A 26142-nucleotide genomic window follows, 5' to 3' on the forward strand; every position below is an offset into this window, starting at 1 on the left:
TGGAGTGATAGCCTTCCTTCTTCAAGATCCCTTTTACCCTGTACAAATCTCCCACTTTACCACCACCAAAGCACCCCCAGACCATCACACTGCCTCCACCATGCTTGACAGATGGCATCAAGCACTCCTCCAGCATCTTTTCATTTGGTCTGCATCTCACAAATGTTCTTTGTCCATAACAATTTTTTCCAATCTTCTTCTGTCCAGTGTCTGTGTTCTTTTGCCCATCTTCATATTTTATTTTTATTGGCCAGTCTGAGATATGGCTTTTTCTTTGCAACTCTGCCTAGAAGGTCAGCATCCCGGAGTCGCCTCTTCACTGTTGATGTTGAGACTGGTGTTTTGCGGGTACTATTTAATGAAGCTGCCAGTTGAGGACCTGTGAGGCGTCTGTTTCTCAAACTAGACACTCTAATGTATTTGTCCGATGTACGAGATCTTCAGTTTCTTGGCAATTTCTCGCATGGCATAGCCTTAATTTCTCCGAACAAGAATAGACTGACGAGTTTCAGAAGAAAGTTATTTGTTTCTGGCCATTTTGATTCTGTAATCGGACCCACAATTGTTGATGCTCCTGATACTCAACTAGTCTCAAGAAGGCCAGTTTTATTGCTTCTTTAATCAGCACAACAGTTTTCAGCTGTTCTAACATCATTGCAAAAGGGTTTTCTAATGATCAATTAGCCTTTTAAAATGATAAACTTGGATTAGCAAACACAACGTGCCATTGGACACAGGACTGACGGTTGCTGATAATGGGCCTCTGTACGCCTATGTAGATATTCCATAAAAAATCAGCCGTTTCCAGCTACAACAACATTAACAATGTCTACACTGTATTTCTGATCAATTTGATGTTATTTTAATGGACAAAAAATTTGCTTTTCTTTCGAAAACAAGGACATTTCTATGTGACCCCAAACTTTTGAACGGTAGTGTATGTCAGGAAAGATGGGTGCACTCTTGCTAAGATCTGATTATATTTGTCATACAGTACATTGTTGTAATCAGTAATTGTGTGTGTGTCTGTCTGTGCACGCTCATACAGAGCTGGAGGAGCAGACGCGCAGGGCCCTGGAGTTGGACCAGGAGAGGAAGAGAGCGAAGGAGGAGGCGGAGAGGTTGGAGGGAGAGAGACAGGCAGCGGAGGAGGCCAAGGCAGCGCTGGCTAAACAGTCCGCTGACCAGATGAAGAACCAGGAACAACTGGTAACACTTCACTTCACATCACCACTTTGGATCAGGGCTCCATTCACATACTTTCAGTGCATCCTTCTTTCCTTCCTTCCTTGAAGAAATCACTGATTTTATATTAAATGATTGATGAATGCAATATAATAGACACCTTACTCAACTTTCTATTTATTGATTACCTGAAGGAAGGATGTACAGGTATTAGTGTCATTAAAACCATGTACATATACCTACTGTAGACAGGTATAATTCTCTAAGTCATCGGTTTCCTCTGGATTGTCCAACACACTAAAACCTTTGTAAACACTCTAACCTACAACATATCTGCACTGTACCTGCTATATTATTATCACATCAATACATACGGTTCTATGTAAATGAGTGGCACTGACTGACCTCTTGTAAACACCTCCCCTGCTTACACTACATTTATGGATGCTTTTACGACATGCATTCCAAAGGTGATTTGGTTATTCCTCATGTTGGTATTTAACCTGAAATGCCATAGCTCAACGCATAGCTCAACAAATGATTTACAGCTCCAAATGACTGACAGTATGCTTATTGCTCATGTAGTTGTTTCCCCATCAAATCAAATCAAATTTGATTGGTCGCATATACATATTTAGCAGATGTTATTGCGGGTGTAGCGAAAGGCTTGTAAAACAAAATGCTGGTGAGTTACCGCCGCTGTGTAATATCCAAAAGTTATTTCCGGCTGTATGTAATAATGCAAAGGACGATCTGAGCTACAGTAATAAGATGAGAAATAACCCCCCCCCAAAATTTTTTTTTATATATATATATATATATATACTGCAAAGTTGGTAGAGTTACAGAGAGAGGGAGACAATAAGCCAAAGAGACTAGACACCTTGTCATTGGGTTAAGTGATGGAAAATAACATTGATGAATGCAGTGTTAGAAGGCCCTGAGGCAGTAACCTTTAAGGGAAAGGGAGATACCTAGTCAGTTGTACAACTGAATGCATTCAACTGAAATGAAATGTGTTTTCCGCATTTAACCCAACCCCTCTGAATCAGAGAGGTGCGGGGGTCTGCCTTAATCGACATCATCGGCACCTGGGGAACAGTGGGTTAACTGCCTTGCTCAGGGGCAGAACTATAGATTTTTACCTTGTCATCTCGGGGATTCGATCCTTTAACCTTTCGGTTGCTGGCCAAAAACTCCTACCCGCCAGGCTACCTACCTATTTTGCATTGATAACTAAAAATAATCTCAGTGTCCTTACAGATATCTGTGATTGAGGTGTTAATGTACAGGAAGCGTGCCCTAGGGTGTAAGGGTTGGTGTGAGGTGTGACCCAGGTGCGGTGCATGATAGACAGTAGGCAGTAGGCAGTAGGCAAAGATGGTGAAACAAGGATCTTTACTGGTGGTCCAAAAGCCAGGATACAACATTTACATTTACATTTTAGTCATTTAGCAGACGCTCTTATCCAGAGCGACTTACAGTTAGTGAATACATATTTTTTTTATACTGGCCCCCCGTGGGAATCGAACCCACAACCCTGGCATTGCAAACGCCATGCTCTATCAACTGAGCTACATCCCTGCCGGCCATTCCCTCCCCTACCCTGGACGACGCTGGGCCAATTGTGCGCCGCCCATGAGTCTCCCGGTCGCGGCCGGCTGCGACAGAGCCTGGATTCGAACCAGGATCTCTAGTGGCACAGTTAGCACTGCTAGTGCCTTAGACCACTGCGCCACTCAGGTATACAAAACAACGGACTATACACGAAACAAATGAGGAGCACATAGGTCTCCAAAAAAAGGGGAAGTGAGGGCATAAATACTTAGGTGAATCAGATAGCCACAGGTGACACCAATAGGAAGATAATTAGTCCCGACTGTGAGTGAGGAGGTGGCTATGGTTGTCGGAGGATGACACCTAGTGGGTCGGTCCGGAACTGCGAACCAATCCTGTAACACCAGGGGGAATTCTCTTCTCTCACCACCCCCCCTCTCTCTTTGGTATTTCAGGGAAGATTTCATGGGTGGTATTACATGGTTAACAGTACTCACCACGGAACCATGTGTCAATTACATTTTCATATTGGTTGGCCCATTAAACCTCATAGGCAATGGCCAACTCTTGCAGTCTGCTGGCCAGTGTGTTAGTGTGTCTGACAGAAGGGTGCTTTGTGCTTGTCTCTCGCAGGCCGCTGAGCTAGGAGAATTCACTGCCAAAATCGCTCTGCTTGAAGAGGCCAAGAGGAAGAAGGAAGAGGAGGCGACCGAATGGCAACACAAAGTAACGGTTAACTCTGCTACCGCTCTCTGATCCAGTGGAGGCTGCTGAGGGGAGGATGGCTCATAAAAATGGCTGGAATGGAGTTGATGGAATGGTATCAAACATATGGTTTTCATGTGTTTGATACCATTCCATTCACTCCATTCAAGCCATAATACTTCGTTCCAGCCATTATTATGAGCCGTCCTCCCCTCAGCAGCCTCCACTACTTTGACCCCCCCATGCACCCTGCCCTGCCCCCTGGGACTGACACATTAATAAATAATAGTGTCTGTATCCAAATGTGTGGGGGTGTATGGCCTCAAACCAAATCATTTAACAGCATTCATAAGATCTAATGTACACTGAACAAAAATATAAACGCTTTTTGTGCGTATGGAACATTTCTGGGATGTTTTATTTCAGCTCATGGAACATGGGGACAACACTTTACATGTTGTAAAGTGTTGTCCCCATGTTCCATGAGCTGAAATAAAACATCCCAGAAATGTTCCATACGCACAAAAAGCTTATTTCTCTCAAATTTTGTGCACACATTTATTTATATCCCTGTTAGTGAGCATTTCACCTTTGCCAAGATAATCCATCCACCTGACAGGTGTGGCATATCAAGAAGCTGCCATGCCCACAATGCATCTATGATTACCAGTCCCTGTGCTACCCAGCTATGCCACTAGCAACCTGCTGCTCCAGTTGAGGACTATGACAACAAGGCCTCCCCTGCTGAAAAGGTTATCCAACCTTGCCCTGCACTCCTCAGAACCACCTTTCAAAGCCACCATTCATCCTTCCTTCACCAGCCGTCAAGGATTTTTTTTAAACTCTCATATGGTAGTATAACGATAATGGTGTTAGGGCAGTTTTTGTAATTTTAAAGTTTCTTGTTTGAAGAGTGACTGAGTCTGATTTAATGAATAAACGGTTAGCTAGCTGCACGGTATTGGCTAGGCTGCTGGTGGCGTTAGCTCTGGCTGTGAGTTTCAGGAGTAGCTAGCCTCGTCTGATATGCAGCTACGGTAATATTCGAACTAACTAACTAACTAACTAACTACAGCTAGGAAAAAAGGGTAATTAAGCATGTCCAAATGTAGCACAGTAACAGGACAAAAAAATATGTCCACTGCCTGCCAACCCACTAGTCAGCATGGGGATGCTGTTGTTCTGACACTGTGTGGACCCGTCACCCAGAACACACATCCCACCCCTCATGTCTCATGTCAGTATGAAAAATGTATGCACTTACTAACTGTAAGTCGCTCTGGATAAGAGCGTCTGCTAAATGACTAAAATGTAAATGTAAATGTAAACAGCATGATCATTACACAGGTGCATCTTGTACTGAAGACAATAAAAGGCCACTCTAAAATGTGCAGTTTTGTCACACAACACAATGCCACAGATGTCTCAAGTTTTGAGGGAGCGTGCAATTGGCATGCTGACTGCAGGAATGTCCACCAGAACTGTTGCTAGAGAATTGAATGTTCATTTCTCTACCGTAAGCCGCCTCAAACGTCGTTTTAGAGAATTTAGCCTCACAACCGCAGACCATGTGTATGGCGTTGTGTGGGCGAGCTGTTTGCTGATGTCAACGTTGTGAACAGAGTGCCCCATGGTGGAGGTGGGGTTATGGTATGGGCAGGCATAAGCTACAGACAATGAACACAATTGCATTTTATTCATGGCAATTTGAATGCACAGAGATACCGTGAAGAGATCCTGAGGCCTATTGTCGTGCCATTCATCCACCGCCATCACCTCATGTTTCAGCATGATAATGCACGGACCCATGTCGCAAGGATCTGTAAACAATCCCTGGAAATTGAACATGTCCCAGTTCTTCCATGGCCTGCATACTCACCAGACATGTCACCCATTGAACATGTTTGGGATGCTCTGGATCGACGTGTACGTCAGCGTGCTCCAGTTCCCACCAATATCCAACAATTTAGCACATTGTCATTGAAGAGGAGTGGGACAACTTTCCACAGGCCACAATCAACAGCCTGATCAACTCTATGCAAAGGAGATGAGTCGCACTGCATGATGCGAATAGTGGTCACACCAGATACTGACTGGTTTTCTGATCCACGGCCCTACCTTTTTTTTAAAGGTATCTGATACCAACAGATGCATATCTGTATTCCCAGTCATGTGAAATCCATAGATTAGGGCCTAATGAATTTATTTTAATTGACTGATTTCCTTATATGAACTGTAACTCAGTAAAATCTTTGAAATTGTAGTATGTTGCATTTATATTTTTGTTCAGTATATGTATGTGTAAGAGCTAACTGAGGTTGAAATTGGGTGCGTGAGCCAGAACAATATGTTTTTACGATGTAATTGTGTCCCTTATTTGCATGTTAACCCCCTAGTTTAGTATGTGTGTGTCTGCATGAGTGTTTTATTGTTTTTGGAAAGTCTCTGGTCTACTCAGGTCCTATACCTGCATGCCCTTTAAATACTGGTGTCCTTGTCTTTTGACAAAGTTGTCTTGAAATGTGTTGGTGTATGAGTTTGTGTGTGTGTAAGCAAGAATGTCTGTGTTGCCTGTTCCAAATAGAATATTGAAATGTGTCAGTACTGTATGATTGTTATTTATGATACAATAGATTAGTACTTTATTGAACGCCAAGTGACAATCAGTGATTCCCACATGAACCCCCCCCCCCAGGCCATCTCAGCCCAGGAGGACCTGGAGAAGACTAAAGAGGAGCTGAAGTCTGTGATGTCATCACCCCCGGCGCCGGAGCAGGATGAGCAGGATGAGACTAACGCAGAGGGCAGCACCGAGCTGCACAGTGATGGGATCACCAGCCACCGCAGCGAGGAGGAACGTGTCACAGAGGCCCAGAAGAACGAACGCGTCAAGAAACAGCTGCAGGTAGGCTAAGGAAGACGTGGTCTCACTTCATTAGGATGGATAGACCCCTAGAGGCTCAAACTGTCAACAAGCTAAAAATCAAATACAATTTTATTGGTCACATACACATAAATTATTTAGCAGATGTTATTGTGGGTGTAGTGAAATGCTTGTAGCTATCAACGCTTGTAGTCATCAACTGCAAAACATTTTTTAGGATTATGGTTAGGCCTAGGGCTAGTGTTGGGGTTAGTAGATCAACAGTTTGCTGATAATTTGTTGAACTATACACCATCTGTCTGCAACTATCAAAATGAAGTGTTCTCTCTCTTCCCCTCTACCTCTTTGTCAGGCTCTGAGTTCAGAGTTGGCCCAGGCGAGGGACGACACCAAGAAGACCCAGAATGACATGCTACATGCAGAGAACGTGAAGGCTGGGCGGGACAAGTACAAGACCCTGCGCCAGATCCGCCAGGGCAACACCAAGCAGCGCATTGACGAGTTCGAGTCCATGTGAGAGACTGCACCCTCCCACCCTCGCATTGCCATGACAACAGCTCACTTTCTTGTACAGCCGATCCTGCCCATTCCCATCCCGTTCCCCCAAATCCCTACTTGCAAAAAGGCCAGAGGTGTGTGGATTCAATGTCCCACCCACTACGCCTTGCCAAAGCTCTGCCCACTAGCGGTTGGCCAATCAAACCACTCCATGCTTAGAGCTCCGTCCAACCACATCTGGAATTGTCCAATCTGGAATGGCAAGCAACATATCCTGCCGAAATGAACTTCTCCTTGAGCAAAGACTAATTTAACCCTTGCACGTCTGATGTAAGCATGGATTTAAAAAAGAATGTAGAGAGAAATTGTTTGGTATCGCTTTTATTGAGAGAATTGCCATTTGTAGCTTTTTGATGTCGCTGGCAAGCTTGTATGTAAAGCTTTAAATACCGTACCTTACTTTTTTTGTTTGTCATCAGTTGAAGAATTTAAATTGTTTTCTAAAAAAAAAACGTCCTTATTTGTCTCATTTCATTTACATTACTTTAGTTTTGGTTTCATATTTAACTGTGGTGAGTTAGCTGTGCTCTAGTCATGGGTCAGCTGATGTTGAACCAGTGGTTTAATTCCTCCAGAATTTGGACACAGCGTTTTATTTGTCCCTTCTAACCTGTACGTTTGATGTGTTCACCATCCATTGAAGCTTTTGTTAACATTTATAGATTTTGGTCCACGATAAAGAATCCATGTTTATTTCTTACTTCCAGTCAGTCAAAGTATTCATCCCAGGTTGGATGAGGGTAGAATGGGAGGGAGGCGGCAGTTCAATATTATATGGACGGAGTGGTATGAGGAACTGTTTATTTTGAACATTCCAGATGCGTCACTTTCCAGGCATTTTAAGAATGGGAGAAGGGAAAATAACCATAAAACTGCCTGAGATATTTTAGTGCTCTAAATCATGGTACAGACACTAAGGTTATGTAAAAAAAGTATCTGTCTAGCACCTCCTACAACTGGTAAAACAGTCTCTCTAGTCTAGACCGACGGGTTGCCTCCCACAATGTAACCAATGTTGCAGTCTGGGAATTCCGAGACTAGGTAAAATGGTAATGTCAACTGTGTTTTCCTTAAATGTCAACCACAGTACAGTATGTACTATATGTACCGATCTCTTCTTGATGTCAAATCATTTAAGTGAAACCCGTAACTCTAACGTGGTGGTAACCCTTCCAAAGAACATGTGCAGTGTTTTATTTAGTGTTGTGGATGAGAACACTAGGTTATTCATTCAACTTTATCACCACAGTAAATGAACAACCATTTAATTTTAAATTTAATTTCAGATGTCAGAGTTGATTTATGTACGCATGATCTTCAGACATTCCGTTCAGTATGATAATAATACAAAAAAATATAAAACTTGTAAAGAATATTTCAGGTAGGCCTACTTGATTTGACATGTAAAGGTGGAGGAAAGTCTAGCATTATTATCATGATGTTGAAATGACAAGCTTCTTATTAAGTGTCATTACAGTGAATTACTATTATTATCCTGTCAAGCCATTCAGTGTAGGCTACGGTACATGTCTGACATATGCCCCAGAGTGTTGAAATATCATTATCACATGATACACACATGCCCCACTAACATGCTACCGTATCTAAATTAACCTGAGCACCATTTTGGCAGCAAACCCATCCCTTCCCCCCCAAAACATGACTCATCGTCACCACCCGAAAGCTTGAGGAAGGCTTTATTGCTTTATTATTCATAACACTAAGGAGTCAACATTTTCCATTTGGCCTCAGTTCCCTGAATCGGCAAGTAAGTCTGCTACACAGGCCAGAGTATCATAAAGAGTCAAATGCTCTGGGGTTACAGTACTTAAAGCTCATTGTTTTGTCTCCCCCATTCACATACAGAACAGTCACTAAGGCAAAAACATCAGGTCACAGTTCTCCATTTTCCTCCATTACATTTTGGCTTGAAATGACCCATGTTCACTTGTGAAGAGAGGATCATCATAATACGTACATAAATATCATAGGCTAACCCTCAATCATTTTGCGGATTGCTTTGGTCCCTGACGGAATACTGCATCCCAACCTTGTTTTTTTGCACTTTTAAAAGGCATTCATTAGATTTAACAGTTTTATTGTAGCACAAATGATGTTGGATTTAAAGCACAGCAGGGATGAATATTTAAATAAATTATACATGGCATTGGAGAAGTGTCTGACATTAACTTTATTGTTTTTTTACCTGAATTGTAGGCCTTGGATACAGACTGACACAATGAAACAAACAGTCAAATAGAATAATATACTAACCAGTCAGACGAAATAAAATAAAATCAACCAAAATCCAAAGAAATTGGTGGAAGTAATTCAACCAAGTACTGTATCCAAAACCCAGCACATATACCACAGGAGGTTGGTGGCACCTTAAATGGGGAGGACGGGCTCGTGGTAATGGCTGGAGTGGAATTAGTGGAATGGTATCAAAAACATCAAACACATGCTTTCCATGTGTTTAATTCCATTCCATTCACTCCGTCCAGCCATTATTATGAGCCGTCCTCTCCTCAGCAGCCTCCACTGACATACAGTATACATACACTGTCTGCAAACTGAACACAAGTCACTTCATCAAAGGGTCTTTCATTATACCAGAGATGAACGGTACAGTACAGGCCATATCCAGTGACACTGAGGAAAACCACCCAAACAATTCCCCTCAAATCTCTTAATGCTGACAACAAATTAAAATCAGAACATGTAAAAATAGTTACTTTTTTAACTGAACATGGTTCAGGCTATCATCAGATGTGTTTAAAAAAAAGCACAATGCCATGTAGAGGCATTTACTACTCTGCCACACACCGGACCACACTGGCACATAGTGCCCTAGAAAGGTGCTAGACGTTGCTCAGCTCAAAACCAATAGGCCAACCAACAGGGGACCAGAAAATAACACTGTTGTTGAGTGACTTGTCATCTAATACTATCACTGTGTGAATGGACATGGTTTCTTAAAAAATTGAAAAATAAAAATATTTTAACCTTTTGGCTCCAGAGACTAAGTACTGTCTTTGTCAAGTCAGCTGTGTTCCACTGTTCCTCTGAAGGGATAGACTTAGTTTGAAGAGAGAGCTGAGAACCACGGTACAGAAATATGTTAAGTGAAAGATCATGACTGTCAATACAGGCTGACTCACATGACTGAGACCACCCAACACAATTTCAGTTCAACGATAATAAAACAACAACCCACCTTTTCCTGCCGGTCAGTGCTATCCAGAATGCTTGGGACATCCCTACCTTAAACCCTAACCCCCATCCTAACCTTAACCATTACCTAACCCTAACCTTAACCCTTACCATTTCAATTGTCAAATTCAATGGGGTAGGGACGTCCCAAGGATCCCAGATATCACCGACCTTTTTCTGTCCTCTCTTAAAACACAATTAAAAAAATCCCAAAATATATACTGAACAAAAATAAAACGACGGTTTATGGTAGAGAAATGAACATTCAACAGCTCTGTTGGACATTCTGCAGTCAACATGCCAATTACACACTCCCTCAAAACATGAGACATCTGTGTCATTGTGTTGTGTGACAAAACTGCACATTTTAGAGTGGCCTTTTATTGTCCCCAGAAGAAGATGCACCTGTGTAATGATCATGCTGTTTAATCAGCTTCTTGATATGCTACACCTGTCAGGTGGATGGATTATTTTGGCAAAAAAGAAATGCTCACTAACAGGGATGTAAACAAATTCGTGCACAACATTTGAGAGAAATAAGCTTTTTGTGCATATGGAAAATTTCTGGGATCTTTTATTTCAGCTCATGAAACATGGGACTAATACTTTACATGTTGCCTTTATAATTTTGTTCAGTATATTTTAGAACAGTAACAAATGTGACCAATTACGGCACATATACTCAAAATACCTTTTGTATAAATATTCTCATATAAAACAATGATCTGGTTTAAGTTAATAGGATACAATTTGTATCAACAAGGAGAGGCATTCTCTTGTCCACTAAAGTTTGTAGTGGTCAGGTTACCTTGACAACACAAGTCCAGTGTTTTGGACTGTAATGGATAGATGTAGTCCCTGCTGTGTGTGAGTAAGGCACAGAGGTGTCATTGCCTAACTGTTTATTCTATTCACTGAGCGATAGTGACAACTTGCAATGGATTCTAAGCCAGGAGGTAGAGACTAGAAATACCCTGTCCACAGACTGAAGTTACAGTACTGCACTATCTGTTTGTCTGGATGGTTACACCTGACGTCTTCTCTTGCAATGATACTCTCTTCAACTAAAATACTCTTACTCATAACCAAAATGTCAAAGGGACAATAATAAATTAACACATTCATACGTTTAAATAAAATAATAAAAATGTACTTTAAAATTAACAGCGCACCTGCACTAGTTTGCATATCCTCAAGAACCATCTTGATATGATTTCAATGGCCAGAATGTTTTTTGGAGGACAAAGAAAAATGATTACAAAAATAAAATAAAATCAATATCGCAATCTTCCATGCTGGGCTCTCCCCAGAGAGGAACTAGCTCCTGTATGTCAGAGTAAACAATAATCTTGGGTTTTCACATGGACTTTATCAGGCCTTTAACAGCTGGAGTTCCTGTGTTTTTCTTCTCTAAAGGGGAAATTCATCAAATCTTTCAACAACGATATCAAATTCACCACCTTTTTTTACAATTATCTGATGAAAAAATGACTGAGCTAAAATGAAATCAGTGTAGCTTGGACCTATGTATTTCCTTTGTCTTTTAGTGTAAAATGTTTGGAAGTGTAATTTTATGACGACAAACCATACCCTAGGAATCCCAGAATTCACCCTGTCTTGACACCTCAGGACATTCCCTAACTCTGAAGCACCCTGAAACACTTGAGCCCTCCTTACCCTATGATAAAACATAAATCATAACAAATCAATGAAAAGTGCCATAACAAAATATAAAAAGCTATAGAAATAATTTAAAACATATGACAAAATAAATAACTTAAAGCAACACATCCCATTCAAAGAGTCTCCGGAATACCGTGACACACATGCTCACACTCACCCACCATAAACCATCCTGACCTTAAGTGCTGGAAGTGTTCTCATACCGCACAACAGTAACGAACGAGCAGGGCAGTGACATACAACAATAAGGTTTAAAAAAGAAAATTTGATGGAAAAGATAAAGCATCTTCCCCTGCATCGTAGATGTTTTTGAGGGACTATAGAGTTGAGCACACCACTTCCCTTCCTCTACTACAGTAGTGTCAGTGCTCAGTAACCAGCCTGGGACTTCTCAGCCAGGATGGCTGCAGCCAGCTGCTGGGCGTCCATCACATGGGGGTTCCTCACCATCACCACCCTCACCAGCTCTGGGGGGAAGATGTTACACAAGTTGACAAACACATTCTCCCTCACATCCTGGTATCTGCCCAGGGCCGGGGGCTCCTGGTGCTGGGGGGCCGTGGAGGGGTGGGGAAGAGGTGGAGGGGGAGGATGGGAGGAGGAAGGGGGTTGAGGATGGGGCGAGTGTGTTCCCCTGGGCCAGGGCGAGTGCCAGGGTTGTTTGCGGACCTCAGGCAGGGACTGGAAAGTGAAGGGCTCGTAGCAGGCCTGGGAGGGATGCTGGTAGTGGGGGTCCCATCTGGCCAGCCGCTGCTCCTGTCCCGGCCCAGGGTAGATCCTCCTGGGGTGGACAGTGGATTGTTCGTAGAGGCTGTTGTTGTCCTGCCAGTTGGAGCCCCCCAGGTTATGCCCCAGAGGAGAGCTGTGAGAGTGGGAGTGGGGGCTGGAGGACTGGGATAGAGGTTGGGGAGGGTAGTTCCCAGAACAGCCAGAGTGGCTCCCCACAGACGGTTGCTGAATATGGGGAGGAAGGAAGGAGAGCTGGGCCTTGAAGTGGTGGAGAGAGGAGGGAGGATCCTCCAGGCTGCTCTGAGCTAGAGGGTAGCCATGGTGGGAGCCTCCATGGGGGTGCTGGGTCAGACCAGGGGGTGGGTGGTTGGGGTGGTGTGGGTAGCGGCTAGGGCAGTGATGGTGGTGGTGATGGGGGTGGTGGTAGTGGCACTTGAGGCTGTCATCCAGCAGGGGATCAGGGGAGAAGGAGTCAGAGCTCACGCTGCCCTCGCTGCTGCAGTCAGACACCAGTGAGCCAGTCCGTAGGTCAGCTGGGAACAGCCGCTCGGGGCTCCGCGGCACCACCAGGCTTAGGCTGGAGTAGGCCCTCATCAGGGAGTGGTAGCTTAGCTCCGGGGATTCACAGGTGGAGTATGACTTCGAGTGACCAAGCCCCAACAGCCCTGGAGCTCTGGAGGAGCCGTTCCCCCAGTCCTGCAGAGAGAAGCCGTGGCTGGAAGGAGGTCCCCCAGGGGCAGAGGCCAGGAGGCTGCTGCTAGAGCTGCTGCTACTGCTGCTGCTACTCCCTCTGCGGGCCTCTGCTTTAGTCCTCCTGCCCAGACGCTCTTCCAGGAGGTCGCTGCAGGAGGGAGTCCGAAGGCCAGGGTCCGACTGTCTCTTCGGGGGAGCTCGGCGGGGGTCTGGGAGCCCGTCTACCCTGGAGCTCTTGGACATGCTATGACTCTTCACAATCAGAGCCTCGTCCAGGCTCTTGGAGGAAGAGGTAGATGAAGAGGAGTTCTTGGCACTGGCACGCAGCTCGTCGGCCACAGAGCGCTGCGGCTGACTGCCTCTCTCAGGGTGGTAGAACTTACACTTGTGGCCGTAAGTGCACTTCTTCCCTAAGGAGAGAATACAGGATGGTTAACTCGCAATCATAAGACAAGCCAGAGGAGGCTGGATGAATAATGCATAAGAGAGAATGGCTAGGTGTTACCATAGGGGCAGGGCTGCTTCCTGTGTTCTGGGATCACTGGTCTCTTCCTCAGGAAGTTCTCCAGACTGGGACCATGGCGACCCAGAGGATCATCAGGAGGCATGAACCTGGACACAGCCACATACCAGACACACCATCAGATAACCACATATCAATCCCCCTGGAAAAACAACTGCAGATACTAATAGTTATAGGCTCTTTGTCCATTGTGTTGGTGGGACTTCCATACTTGTCGTTGACGAACGTGTACATGAGCAACCGCTCGTCGATGAACTTCTTCCACTCTGGCTTCTCATTGGCCAGGTCCCGATAGTTGTCGTTAGAGACGATGATGCCGTCGGACTCGTAGGCCAGCTTGACGATGAAGCGGTCATCGTAGCAGACCACCCGGCGGCCCTGGACCCGACGAGATGGAGTGAACACAAGGATCTTGTCTTTCTCCAGACGTCGCAATATCTCCTGGTCTAGAGAGAGAAGAGAGAGAGAGAGAAGAGAGAGAGAGAGGGATATGCATTATGCAGCCATAATTTACATTCAGAAACATGCCACAAGTTTCTAGATAACTATGTGATCACGTAGCCGATGTGAGTAAGACTTTTAAGCAGGTCAACATTCACAAGGCCGCAGGGCCAGACGGATTACCAGGACGTGTACTCCGAGCATGTGCTGACCAACTGGTAAGTGTCTTCACCGACATTTTCAACATGTCCCTGACTGAGTCTATAATACCATCATGTTTCAAGCAGACCACCATAGTCCCCGTGCCCAAGGACACTAAGACAACCTGCCTAAATGACTACCGACCCGTAGCACTGACGTCTGTAGCCATGAAGTGCTTTGAAAGGCTGGTCATGGCTCACATCAACACCATTATCCCAGAAACCCTAGACCCACTCCAATTTGCATACCGCCCCAACAGATCCACAGATTATGCAATCTCTATTGCACTCCACACTGCCCTTTCCCACCTGGACAAGAGGAACACCTACGTGAGAATGCTATTCATTGACTACAGCTCAGCGTTCAACACCATAGTGCCCTCAAAGCTCATCACTAAGCTAAGGATCCTGGGACTAAACACCTCCCTCTGCAACTGGATCCTGGATTTCCTGAAGGGCCGCCCCCAGGTGGTAAGGGTAGGTAACAACACATCTGCCACGCTGATCCTCAACACGGGGGCCCCTCAGGGGTGCGTGCTCAGTCCCCTCCTGTACTCCCTGTTCACCCATGACTGCATGGCCAAGCACGACTCCAATACCATCATTAAGTTTGCCGACGACACAACAGTGGTAGGCCTGATCACCGACAACGATGAGACAGCCTATAGGGAGGAGGTCAGAGACCTGGCCGTATGGTGCCAGGATAACAGCCTCTCCCTCAATGTGACCAAGAGAAAGGAGATGATTGTGGACTACAGGAAAAAAAAGAGGACTGAGCACGCCCCCATTCTCATCGTCGGGGTTGTAGTGGAACAGGTTGAGAGCTTCAAGTTTCTTGGTGTCCACATCACCAACAAACTATCATGGTCCAAACACACCAAGACAGTCGTGAAGAGGGCACGACAAAGCCTATTCCCACTCAGGAGACTGAAAAGATTTGGCATGGGTCCTCAGATCCTCAAAAAGTTATACAGCTGCACCATCGAGAGCATCCTGACTGGTTGCATCACCGCCTGGTATGGCAACTGCTCGGCCTCCGACCGCAAGGCACTACAGAGGGTAGTGCGTACGGCCCAGTACATCACTGGGGCCAAATTTCCTGCCATCCAGGACCTCTATACCAGGCGGTGTCAGAGGAAGGCCCTCAAAATTGTCAAAGACTCCAGCCACCCTAGTCATAGACTGTTCTCTTTGCTACCGCACGGCAAGCGGTACCGGAGCGCCAAGTCTAGGTCTAAATGGCTTCTCAACAACTTCTACCCCCAAGCCATAAGACTCCTGAACAGCTAATCATGGCTACCCGGACTATTTGCACTGCCCCCCCACCCCCACCCAATCTTTCTACGCTGCTGCTACTCTGTTAATTATTTATGCATAGTCACTTGAACTCTACCCACATGTACATATTACTTAAACTATCTCAACTAGCCGGTGCCCCCGCACATTGACTCTGCACCGGTACCCCGCTGTATATAGCCTCCCTACTGTTATTTTATTTTACTTCTGCTCTTTTTTTCTCATCACTTTTTTTGTGTTGTTGTTTTATTCTACTTTTTTATTTAAAAATGAATGCATTGTTGGTTAAGGGCTGTAAGTAAGCATTTCACGGTAATGTCTACACCTGTTGTATTCGGCGCATGTGGCAAATAAAATTTGATTTGATTTGATTTGATGGGTTATGCAATACAGTATAAAAGCCTATTTATGCTTGATCCGAAATGTGGTGGGAGGCTCTGTATGGAGGGTGTGACGCAGTTGCAGAGGCCAACTTGAGCTCTGTACCACGTCACCATGCGCCTCAAATTTTGTAACAATGCGGAGGGCTCTGTATAGCTCCATATAGCTCTGCATTGACATGATTGGTTGACGGTAGGTGGGGGCGGGAGGTCCTGTATAAATACAAAATCACTTCTTTGACAACTTCCTTCACAACAGCTCTGTGCTGCTCTCCGAAGTGCAAGAAGTATGAATGCCCTGACTTCTGCAGAGGCTGTATCACCGTAAATGCTGCATGGCCAATGTAGACGTCGGATTGACCATGCAGCGCCTAAAACAAAACATAAAGTCAAAAATACAACAGAAAATATATATACAGTGTGTGCAAATGTAGCAAGTTATGGAGGTAAGGCAATAAATAGGCTATAGTGCAAAATAATTACAATTAGTATTAACACTGGAATGATAGATGTGCAAGAGATGATGTGCAAATAGAGATACTGGGGTGCAAATGAGCAAAATAAATAACAATATAGGGATGAGGTAGTTGGGCGGGCTAATTTCAGATGGGCTGTGTACAGGTGCAGTGATCGGTAAGGTGCTCTGACAACTGATGCTTAAAGTTAGTGAGGGAGATAAGTGTCTCCAGCTTCAGAGATTTTTGCAATTTGTTCCAGTCATTGGCAGCAGAGAACTGGAAGGAATGGCGGCCAAAGGAGGTGTTGGCTTTGGGGATGACCAGTGAGATATACCTGCTGGAGCGCATACTACGGGTGGGTGTTGCTATGGTGACCAATGAGCTAAGATAAGGCGGGGATTTGCCTAGCAGTGATTTATAGATGGCCTGGAGCCAGTGGGTTTGGCGACGAATATGTAGTGAGGACCAGCCAACAAGAGCGTACAGGTCACAGTGGTGGGTAGTATATGGGGCTTTGGAGACAAAACGGATGGCACTGTGATAGACTACATCCAATTTGCTCAGTAGAGTGTTGGAGGCTATTTTGTAAATGACATCGCCGAAGTCAAGGATCGGTAGGATAGTCAGTTTTACCAGGGCATGTTTGGCAGCATGAGTGAAGGAGGCTTTGTTGCGAAATAGGAAACCGATTCTAGATTTAACTTTGGATTGGAGATTCTTAATGTAAGTCTGGAAGGAGAGTTTACAGTCTAACCAGACACCTAGGTATTTGTAGTTGTCCACATACTCTAGGTCAGACCCGTCGAGAGTAGTGATTCTAGTCGGGTGGGCGGGTGCCAGCAGCGTTCGATTGAAGAGCATGCATTTAGTTTTACTAGTGTTTAAGAGCAGTTGGAGGCTACTGAAGGAGTGTTGTATGGCATTGCAGCTCGTTTGGAGGTTTGTTAACACAGTGTCCAATGAAGGGCCAGATGTATACAAAATGGTGTCGTCTGCGTAGAGGTGGATCTGAGAGTCACCAGCAGCAAGAGCGACATCATTGATATACACGGAGAAAAGAGTCGGCCCAAGAATTGAACCCTGTGGTACCCCCATAGAGACTGCCATAGGTCCAGACAACAGGCCCTCCGATTTGACACATTGAACTCTATCTGAGAAGTAGTTGGTGAACCAGGCGAGGCAGTCATTTGAGAAACCAAGGCTATTTAGTCTGCCAATAAGAATGCGGTGGTTGACAGAGTCGAAAGCCTTGGCCAGGTCGATGAAGACGGCTGCACAGTACTGTCTATTATCGATTGCGGTTATAATATCGTTTAGGACCTTGAGCGTGGCTGAAGTGCACCCATGACCAGCTCGGAAACCGGATTGCATAGCGGAGAAGGTACGGTGGGATTCGAAATGGTCGGTGATCTGTTTGTTAAGTTGGCTTTCAAAAACTTTCGAAAGGCAGGGCAGGATGGATATAGGTCTGTAACAGTTTGGATCTAGAGTGTCACCCCCTTTGAAGAGGGGGATGACCGCGGCAGCTTTCCAATCTCTTGGGATCTCAGACGTTACGAAAGAGAGGTTGAACAGGCTAGTAATATGGGTTGCGACAATTTCGGCGGCTAGTTTTAGAAAGAAAGGGTCCAGATTGTCTAGCCCAGATGATTTGTAGGGGTCCAGATTTTGCAGCTCTTTCAGAACATCAGCTGTCTGGATTTGTGTGAAGGAGAAGCGGGGGGAGGGGGCATGGGCAAGTTGCAGCGGAGGGTGCAGAGCTGGTGGCCGGGGTAGTGGTAGCCAGGTGGAAAGCATGCCCAGCCGTAGCAAAATGCTTGTTGAAATTCTCGATTATTGTAGATTTATCGGTGGTGATAGTGTTTCCTAGCCTTAGTGCAGTGGGCAGCTGGGAGGAAGTGCTCTTATTCTCCATGGACTTTACAGTGTCTGGGCTTTTCAATGATATCACATGTTTTGGGGTGTGACCTTGACAACTTTATCTTCCTGGTAAAAAAGAAAAATGTCTGCCGTCAAAATTAGCACATTTTATGGAAATGTTATGATTTAAAACAGGAGTGAGGGTGGGGTTTAATCAAAATAAGATGGGGGGTTTGGTGGGGAGTTATGGAATGTTGGGGGTGCACATGGAAATGTTGGTTTACCTGTGATGAGGGCGTCCGGTCTGGACTGTTCCTTTCTCCAGGCGGGCACAAATACAGTGATGTCATGGTGACCACGCTCCAGGAACCAATCAACAGCCAACTGGATGCCGTGACAGGAGAACACTTCCTTATTCCCATGGCTGTGGAGAAACATACACAAATTCATGGTTATTATTCATTATTTCTATAGTACTATGGAATATAGATCAGGAGAGCAAGTGGATTGAGTGGATGAGGTTTTTCAGAGAGAAAGGTAACCTGAATAAAATGTTTCTGAATGCAGCAGCAGTTGGTGTTGACTCACCTCATGGCTACATTACTCCCATCCAACACCACAGGCCTGATGTTCTCCTTGTCATCCAACAGTAGCTGGGAGGAGAAGTCCAGCCTGCAGGAGTCCAGAGAGGATGAGGATAAAGAGGAGGAGGAGGGCGACTGGGAGGCGGCCGACCCCCCAGCTTGATCCGTCTCTGACTTGGTGCCCAGTTTGACCAGTTCTCCCAGTATGTCATTGATGAGGGCGTCAGGCCCTAGCTTCCGCACCACCAGCAGAACCAGCTCCTCAGAGTAGCCCAGCTTCAGGGCAAACTCCATCTTGGAGTGGTACTCAGTGAGGGGGTTGGTGGAGTGTTTGGGGTCCCTAGAGTGGGGGCTCTGTGCCGGGCCCAGCTCAGCAGGGTGACAGGGGTGCGGGTGAGGGGTCTGAGCATCAGAACCAGAGCCATGTTGGAGCCCCCGCTCATCCTCGCTGTCCGACGCAGCACTCTCTTCAGAGGAGTTACTACAACTACTACTACTGCTGATGCTGCTACTACTGACACTGCTATGGGTGCCTCCCACCTCCGTCTCATCCCCCTCCAAGGCTCCTGAGTGGGTGTTGACTGTGGCACTCAAGCTGGCCTGGCGGTCGGTGCCTTCCACGTGGAGGTAGTCCAAATCCAGCCCCAGGTTGAGGATGCGGCCTGTTTCATCCTCCAGATGGTCCTTCAGGCCCATGAAGCTGTCTCATACATCCAGTGTCTGACACCGGACCTCTGACCCCGGACGACCCCAATGTCACTGCTGCTGATGGGCTGCTCTCTGACCAATCCTGGGATGTAAGCCTGTGGGAGAGTGAGAGGCAAAAAAGTTAGCCCATTGATCAGACTGGTTTCCCCCTGTAAATCTGGGGAATTTTCAATACTTTCCTATCTGAACCTTTCGTAATGTTACAATTAACCCCCGAGTGATTTGACTCCTATTTCCTAACATGTTGAGCTACTTTATAACAGCCAGCGTAAATCACTGGACCCAGCCCTCCCCTCAAACACCCATGCTACAGGCGGTAGGTAACATTGAGCTGTAGTAGAGTTATTAAGCATTAGACTGAATGATACACCAAATGCATTTCCAAAAGTGCAGGTTTAAAAACGGCATCTCCATCATTCACTTCCACTGATTTACATTTTAGAAGCGATGAGCTCAGCAGTCAGAGAAGCTCTCAATCAACGTCGGTGTTAACAACACACCGTGCTAAGACACACAAACCAAGCAGACTTGACACTCAATAACATACTCTACATTGCACCTACACCCAAACAGGAGAATGCAGTATGGGTGCATTTTTTTGTTCTTGACATGATTTAAAGGGAACTCTTTACATCCACCACCTGATATTCAAACTAGGATCAGTGGTCGCGTGCAGCCCCAGCTGGGGTTTGTGATTGGCTGAAACAAAGAAAGACCTGTTCTAATGGGCCAGCCTCCTAATTGCTCAGTGACCCCTTTAAAAGGGACATGTATCACAGCATCATCAGAGCACAGTGACACACTAATCTAGCGATCCAGGGCAACCTGGACTCAGGGGTAGACGTAATATAGTAAACGATTAGGGTTAGGGGTTAAGGTTAGGGTTAAGGTTAGGAGTTAGGTTAAAGGGTTAAGGTTAGGGTTAGGGGAAGGGTTAGCTAACATGCAAAATTGTTGCAAAGTAGCTAAAAAGTAGTAAGTAGTTGCACAGTTGCTAATTAGCTAAAATGCTAAAGTTGTCCGGGATGAGATTCGAACACGGAAACATTGGGTTGCTAGACGTTTGCGTTATACTATTTATTTAATCAATGTGCACAAGCAGTTGTCCTATAGCCCAGTATTTACACCAGACCACGGCACATCAAACTTAAGGGAATGTCTGGAGTGATATATAAGTGTGTATAAGTGTGTGTGTGTCTGCATGTATAAGTAGGGTAAAGGTAGGATCTCAGTACCGGAAAAAAAGCCCCCTAATGACCTGCCCCTCAGTATCCAAGCTGCTGCCCCATTGTGGGTCACTATGAATGCCACAAGAGAGCTGAAATAATTTAGTCCTCCATCAACAAAAGGGGCACAAAGAAAGCGAGAGTGTGTGCATGTGTGTGTGTGTGTGTGTGTAGGGGGGGGGGGCAATATGGGGGGGCTAAAGTGTGTTTGGCTTGCTGTCCCCAAACAAAGCCGCTGCCATCCCAATCTGGACTCCTCCGACAGAGCATTGTTCCACAGCGCCGTGTGGTGTGCACAGACAGTGGATGGGGCTATTCAAACACACACACACACACACACACACCACACATACACACATACAATGACCCCGTCAGAATCAGAACAGACGTACTTGTGCGGGCCTGAGTCACTGCTCACCAGATGGAATCCACAAGTGTTTAAACATGATAAGACACACACTACACACACACACACCAACACACACACCAACACCAACACACACACCAACACCAACACACACACCAACACACCTACCAACACCAACACACACACACCAACACCAACACACACACCAACACTACACACACACCAACATGAACAAACACACCAACACTACACACACACCAACATGAACACACACACCAACACCAACACATACACCAACACTACACACACACTCTTATTCTCTCTCTCGAGCATAAACACAAATACACAACCTACACATTTTACCCAAACAATCTTCCAAACAAACACAGACACCATTAAAATATTCCACAAGCAGTGGATAAGGAGGTCAGATTATTTCCATGTTTCTAGCCATCATAGATCTACTCATTCTCCCCATAACTTCTGTAAGTTGCATAAATATGAGAGAAATGTTATCAGTAAGAAGATAAGTAGTGTGGTGCAGTGCACAGTCCAGCGATGGTACTATAGTCAGATGTAAAGGACCATGGCTGGATACACACTGAACTGAAATTACAATGTAGAGAGGTCCAAGGCTTTGAGATCAGATCAATGAATGCCCAAGGTCCTTTGACTCATTTATGGAGGACTGTGTCCATTACTTCTTTATTTTACTTCTTTATATGATGACTTAAGAGTAATCTTGTTTTATTAAATGCAACAACAGAAACCAGAACTATTCTGTATTAGAGATGAAGAGAAACTTGAATGGCTATTTAGAAAGTGTTCCTGGTTGCACATTTTATTTTCAAGTTATATAATTGAATTTGCAGGTTTTTCTTTTGTTTTTCTATTGTTTTTCCTTTTCATATGAATGTATGTATGTGTATATATATGAATATGTATGTATATGTATGTATATGTGTGCATATATATACTATATACACTACCGTTCAAAAGTTTGGGGTCACTTAGAAATGTCCTTGTTTTCGAAAGAAAATGTCCATTAGAATAAAATCAAATTGATCAGAAATACAGTGTAGACATTGTTAATGTTGTAAATGGCTATTGTAGCTGGAAACGGCTGATTTTTAATGGAATATCTACATAGGCGTACAGAGGCCCATTATCAGCAACCATCAGTCCTGTGTTCCAATGGCACGTTGTGTTTGCTAATCCAAGTTATCATTTTAAAAGGCTAATTGATCATTAGAAAACCATTTTGCAATTATGTTAGCACAGCTGAAAACTGTTGTGCCTTCTTGAGACTAGTTGAGTATCTGGAGCATCAGCAATTGTGGGTTCGATTACAGAATCAAAATGGCCAGAAACAAATAACTTTCTTCTGAAACTCGTCAGTCTATTCTTGTTCGGAGAAATTAAGGCTATGCCATGCGAGAAATTGCCAAGAAACTGAAGATCTCGTACATCGCTGTGTACTACTCCCTTCACAGAACAGCGCAAACTGGCTCTAACCAGAATAGAAAGAGGAGTGTGAGGCCCCGGTGCACAACTGAGAAAGAGGACAAATGCATTATAGAGTCTCTAGTTTGAGAAACAGGCGCCTCACAGGTCTTCAACTGGCAGCTTAATTAAATAGTACCCGCAAAACACCAGTCTCAACGTCAACAGTGAAGAGGCGACTCCGGGATGCTGACCTAGGCAGAGTTGGAAAGAAAAAGCCATATCTCAGACTGCCCATCTTAATCTTTTATTTTTATTGGCTAGTCTGAGATATGGCTTTTTCTTTGGTAGTAGGTGCCAGGCGCACCGGTTTCTGTCAAAAACTGCAACACTGCTGGGTTTTTCACGCTTAACAGTTTCCTGTGTGTATCAAGAATGGTCCACCACCCAAAGGACATCCAGCCAACTTGACACAACTGTAGGAAGCATTGGAGTCAACATGGGTCAGCATCCCTGTGGAACGCTTTCAACTCGTTGTAGGCTGGGCATCCTAAAGATGCAAGACACTATAATAATAAAAACTAGTTACAAAAATGTGATCTCTAATATATCATCTTAATGAGTTGTGAGTGGAGGTACTTACCTTACCACAAGTTTCTATCCAAGATTTTCCTAAAATGCCCTTACATCCCCAACTGAAAAACATAATCACTCAATGACTCACAAAATCTACACAACAATTAGCCAAACTGCAAACAATAACCACAGGCACAGGCAGTCCAAAAACTCCAAAACTTCTCTACCCTCTGCGCTCCCTCAGTCTCCAGCAAAGACGAGTGGAGGTAGATGTGAAGCTAGACTTCCAGCTTGTGAGAGATTCAAATAAAGACAAAGAATTCTATGGAAATATGGAAATAAAGGGCAAGCTAGATCTAGACATGGAGATGACTATAGAGATAGAGACAGAGATGGAAGTGGGAGTTAAGGTCTTACTACAGTGAGCAGATGCTGCAGCCTCCTCCTCAGTGTCCCAGCCTGCTGTACCTGGGGCTGGGGGAGAGAGCCAGGGTTAGCCCCCTAGGGCCCTGTTATCTCCCCTGGGGCTGGGGCAGACCTGACCTAGTCCCCTGGGCCAGGGCAGCCTCAGAATGCTGAGCCATGACACTCTGAAGTCTGCACTGAGCCAGGGACAAAGAAAGGGAGGTAGGAGGAGTGAAAGAGAGAGGGGGAGGAGGGAAAGGGGGGGGTGTATAGGCAGCAGGGGCAACAGATGCCTACTGAAACCACAGGGGACCACGGCAACTGGCGCTCAGTAGAGGCTGATACATATCACCACTGTCATGTGACCCGGTAATGGACCTCACTTTCACCCCTCAGCACAGACATGGACACAAATTTCCATTTGCTCAGTCGCTCACTCACTTTATATTCTGACCTCCCTGTCTCTATCTCTCTCTAGCTTTTCTCTCTCTCTCTCTCTCAATTAAATTAAATTAAATTAAATGGGGCTTTATTGGCATGGGAAACATTGCCAAAGAAAATGAAATAAACAATCAACAAAAGTGAGAAGACACAAAACAACATCAACAAAAAACTATTAGAATGTAACAGTAAATATTGCACTCAAAAAGGTTTAACAAAGATCATGACATTTCAAGTGGTATATTATCAGCTATGTACAGTGTTTTAGCAATGTGCAAATAGTTGTAGTATGAATAGTTACTACTATAAAGATAAGATAAATAAACAGATAAATATTGGTGGTATTTACAATGTTGTTTGTGCTCCACTGGTTGCCCTTTTCTCATGGCAACGGGTCACAAATCTTGCTGCTGTGATTGCACACTGGGGTATTTCACCTAACAGATATGTGAGTTTATCAATGTTTGATTTGTTTTCAAATTCTTTGTGGGTCTGTGTGATCTGTGGGAAATCTGTATCTCTAATGTGGTCATACATTTGGCAGGAGGTTAGGAAGTGCAGCTCAGTTTCCACCTCATTTTGTGGGCAGTGGGCACATAGTCTGCCATGGCGGTCTCTTTCAATAGCAACACTCACTGAGTCTGTACATAGTCACAGTGGTCAGGTAGTCTCTCTCTGTCTCTCTCTCTCAGACAAAATATTCACTGTATCATAGACTACTGTATGTGAGAGTAAGTTTTATTTTATTTGTCAGCAATCCCTGACCTGTCTTTCCCTGTCATTAAACATGAAGACTGATGACTCTGAAAGCGCCTGACTACATGGATTGAACAAGTGAAATGAAAAACTTCAACACCAATATACTCCATCTTATATTGTCTACTCCAACACTGTTTTATGGGTTAGTGCGATCCTTGGGACATCCATACACTAATCCCTAACTTTAACCCCTTCCCCATAACCCTTGCCTAACCCTAACATTAACCCTTCCCTTAACCATTTTAAATGTAAACTTCAATGGGGTAGGGATTCCCTGGTTGCTATGTTCCGAGTATAAAAATTATAATATATGCCATTTAGATGGCCCCAGGAATCAAACCCACAACCCTGGAGGTGCAAGCACCATGCTCTACCAACTGAGCTACAGAGGACTACATAGCTATGTTTAGTACAATTAGCACGTTAAGTCTTTACTGTTTTACTGATAGTATACTGGTATGATTAAGTATAGTCTACTTATCAAGTAAATTATCATAGATATCAAATGAATAAATAATCAAACTGGGATAAAGCTTATCTATCATTAGATATATTTAAGATTGTTTCCCACCTAGAATTTGGAAAACAAAAACACTTAATCAAATACTTCTTACAGTAAATCACATAATCAATGAAAATGAACAATTGTGCACAAAACTGTGCAACGGACAGAGACCAGACAGAGAAAAACTAGATTTCAGATGTAGTTTTTACACCTGCTGTAACTATAAAATGAACTTATATAACTGCCTATACAAAAGTTTATTAAAAGACTTACCACAGGCTTCAAGGAAAAAATAAATCAGCAACACAAAGACAGAAAGAACTCCTAAAGATATGCTCCTGACAGAATACCTTTGGTCATTCCAGCAAGCCAGAAAGACTTTCTCAGCTTTTTCAATTTTTCTCCAAGTTTTGTACATAAAAATCCAGATTCTCTGTATACAGCAGAGAATAGATAAAGTGACAAAAAATGAAAAAGGGAGGTGTAGTGAAATAAGCTTCCTTGTAGCACAGTGGTCCAAACTCAACTAAACTCAATGCCTTTTTAGGTTTGGTAGTGCTGCAGTCTGGTCCCAAGGCAGGAGGGTTGAACAATGTGAGTGTGAACAGATGGAGCTGCAGTGTCTACCATTCATTTCCCCATTACGCACAGTCTGCCTAATGACCAATAAGAGCACATCAGTGACCACCACCAAGCCCACTACTCCGGCACACGTTTATTCACACACACACACACACACACACACACACACACACACACACAC

At 44.5% G+C, this 26142-nt stretch overlaps 2 protein-coding genes across 4 annotated transcripts in view; one reads left to right on the forward strand and one right to left on the reverse strand.

The window, feature by feature from the left end:
- LOC121536868 (radixin) overlaps positions 1-10376 on the forward strand; it is a 101348-nt gene extending 90972 nt beyond the window's left edge. For both annotated transcript variants that reach the window (XM_045206629.1, XM_041844474.2), the window contains exons 11-14: positions 1049-1209; positions 3376-3468; positions 6143-6352; positions 6684-10376. In XM_045206629.1, the coding sequence (XP_045062564.1) occupies positions 1049-1209; positions 3376-3468; positions 6143-6352; positions 6684-6848 (629 nt within the window). In that variant the 3' untranslated portion in view covers positions 6849-10376. The remainder of the gene's footprint in view (positions 1-1048; positions 1210-3375; positions 3469-6142; positions 6353-6683) is intronic.
- Positions 10377-10672: 296 nt separating this feature from the next.
- On the reverse strand, positions 10673-25942 carry LOC121536867 (probable ribonuclease ZC3H12C). 2 transcript variants are annotated; one of them, XM_041844473.2, is made up of 6 exons: positions 25653-25942; positions 18954-19752; positions 18650-18789; positions 13942-14176; positions 13713-13819; positions 10673-13617 (listed from the first exon to the last, which is right to left on the reverse strand). In XM_041844473.2, the coding sequence occupies exons 2-6, from the start codon at positions 19643-19645 to the stop codon at positions 12155-12157; spliced, it is 2637 nt and encodes an 878-aa protein (XP_041700407.2). In that variant the 5' UTR covers positions 19646-19752; positions 25653-25942; the 3' UTR covers positions 10673-12154. The 2 variants fall into 2 exon arrangements, with proteins under 2 accessions (XP_041700407.2, XP_045062357.1); XM_045206422.1 differs by lacking the exon at positions 25653-25942 and having other exon boundaries at positions 18954-19768.
- Between the last annotated feature and the right edge of the window lie 200 nt (positions 25943-26142).

This window comes from Coregonus clupeaformis, chromosome 23, assembly GCF_020615455.1.
Source record: "Coregonus clupeaformis isolate EN_2021a chromosome 23, ASM2061545v1, whole genome shotgun sequence".
Classification (NCBI taxonomy): Eukaryota; Metazoa; Chordata; class Actinopteri; order Salmoniformes; family Salmonidae; genus Coregonus; species Coregonus clupeaformis.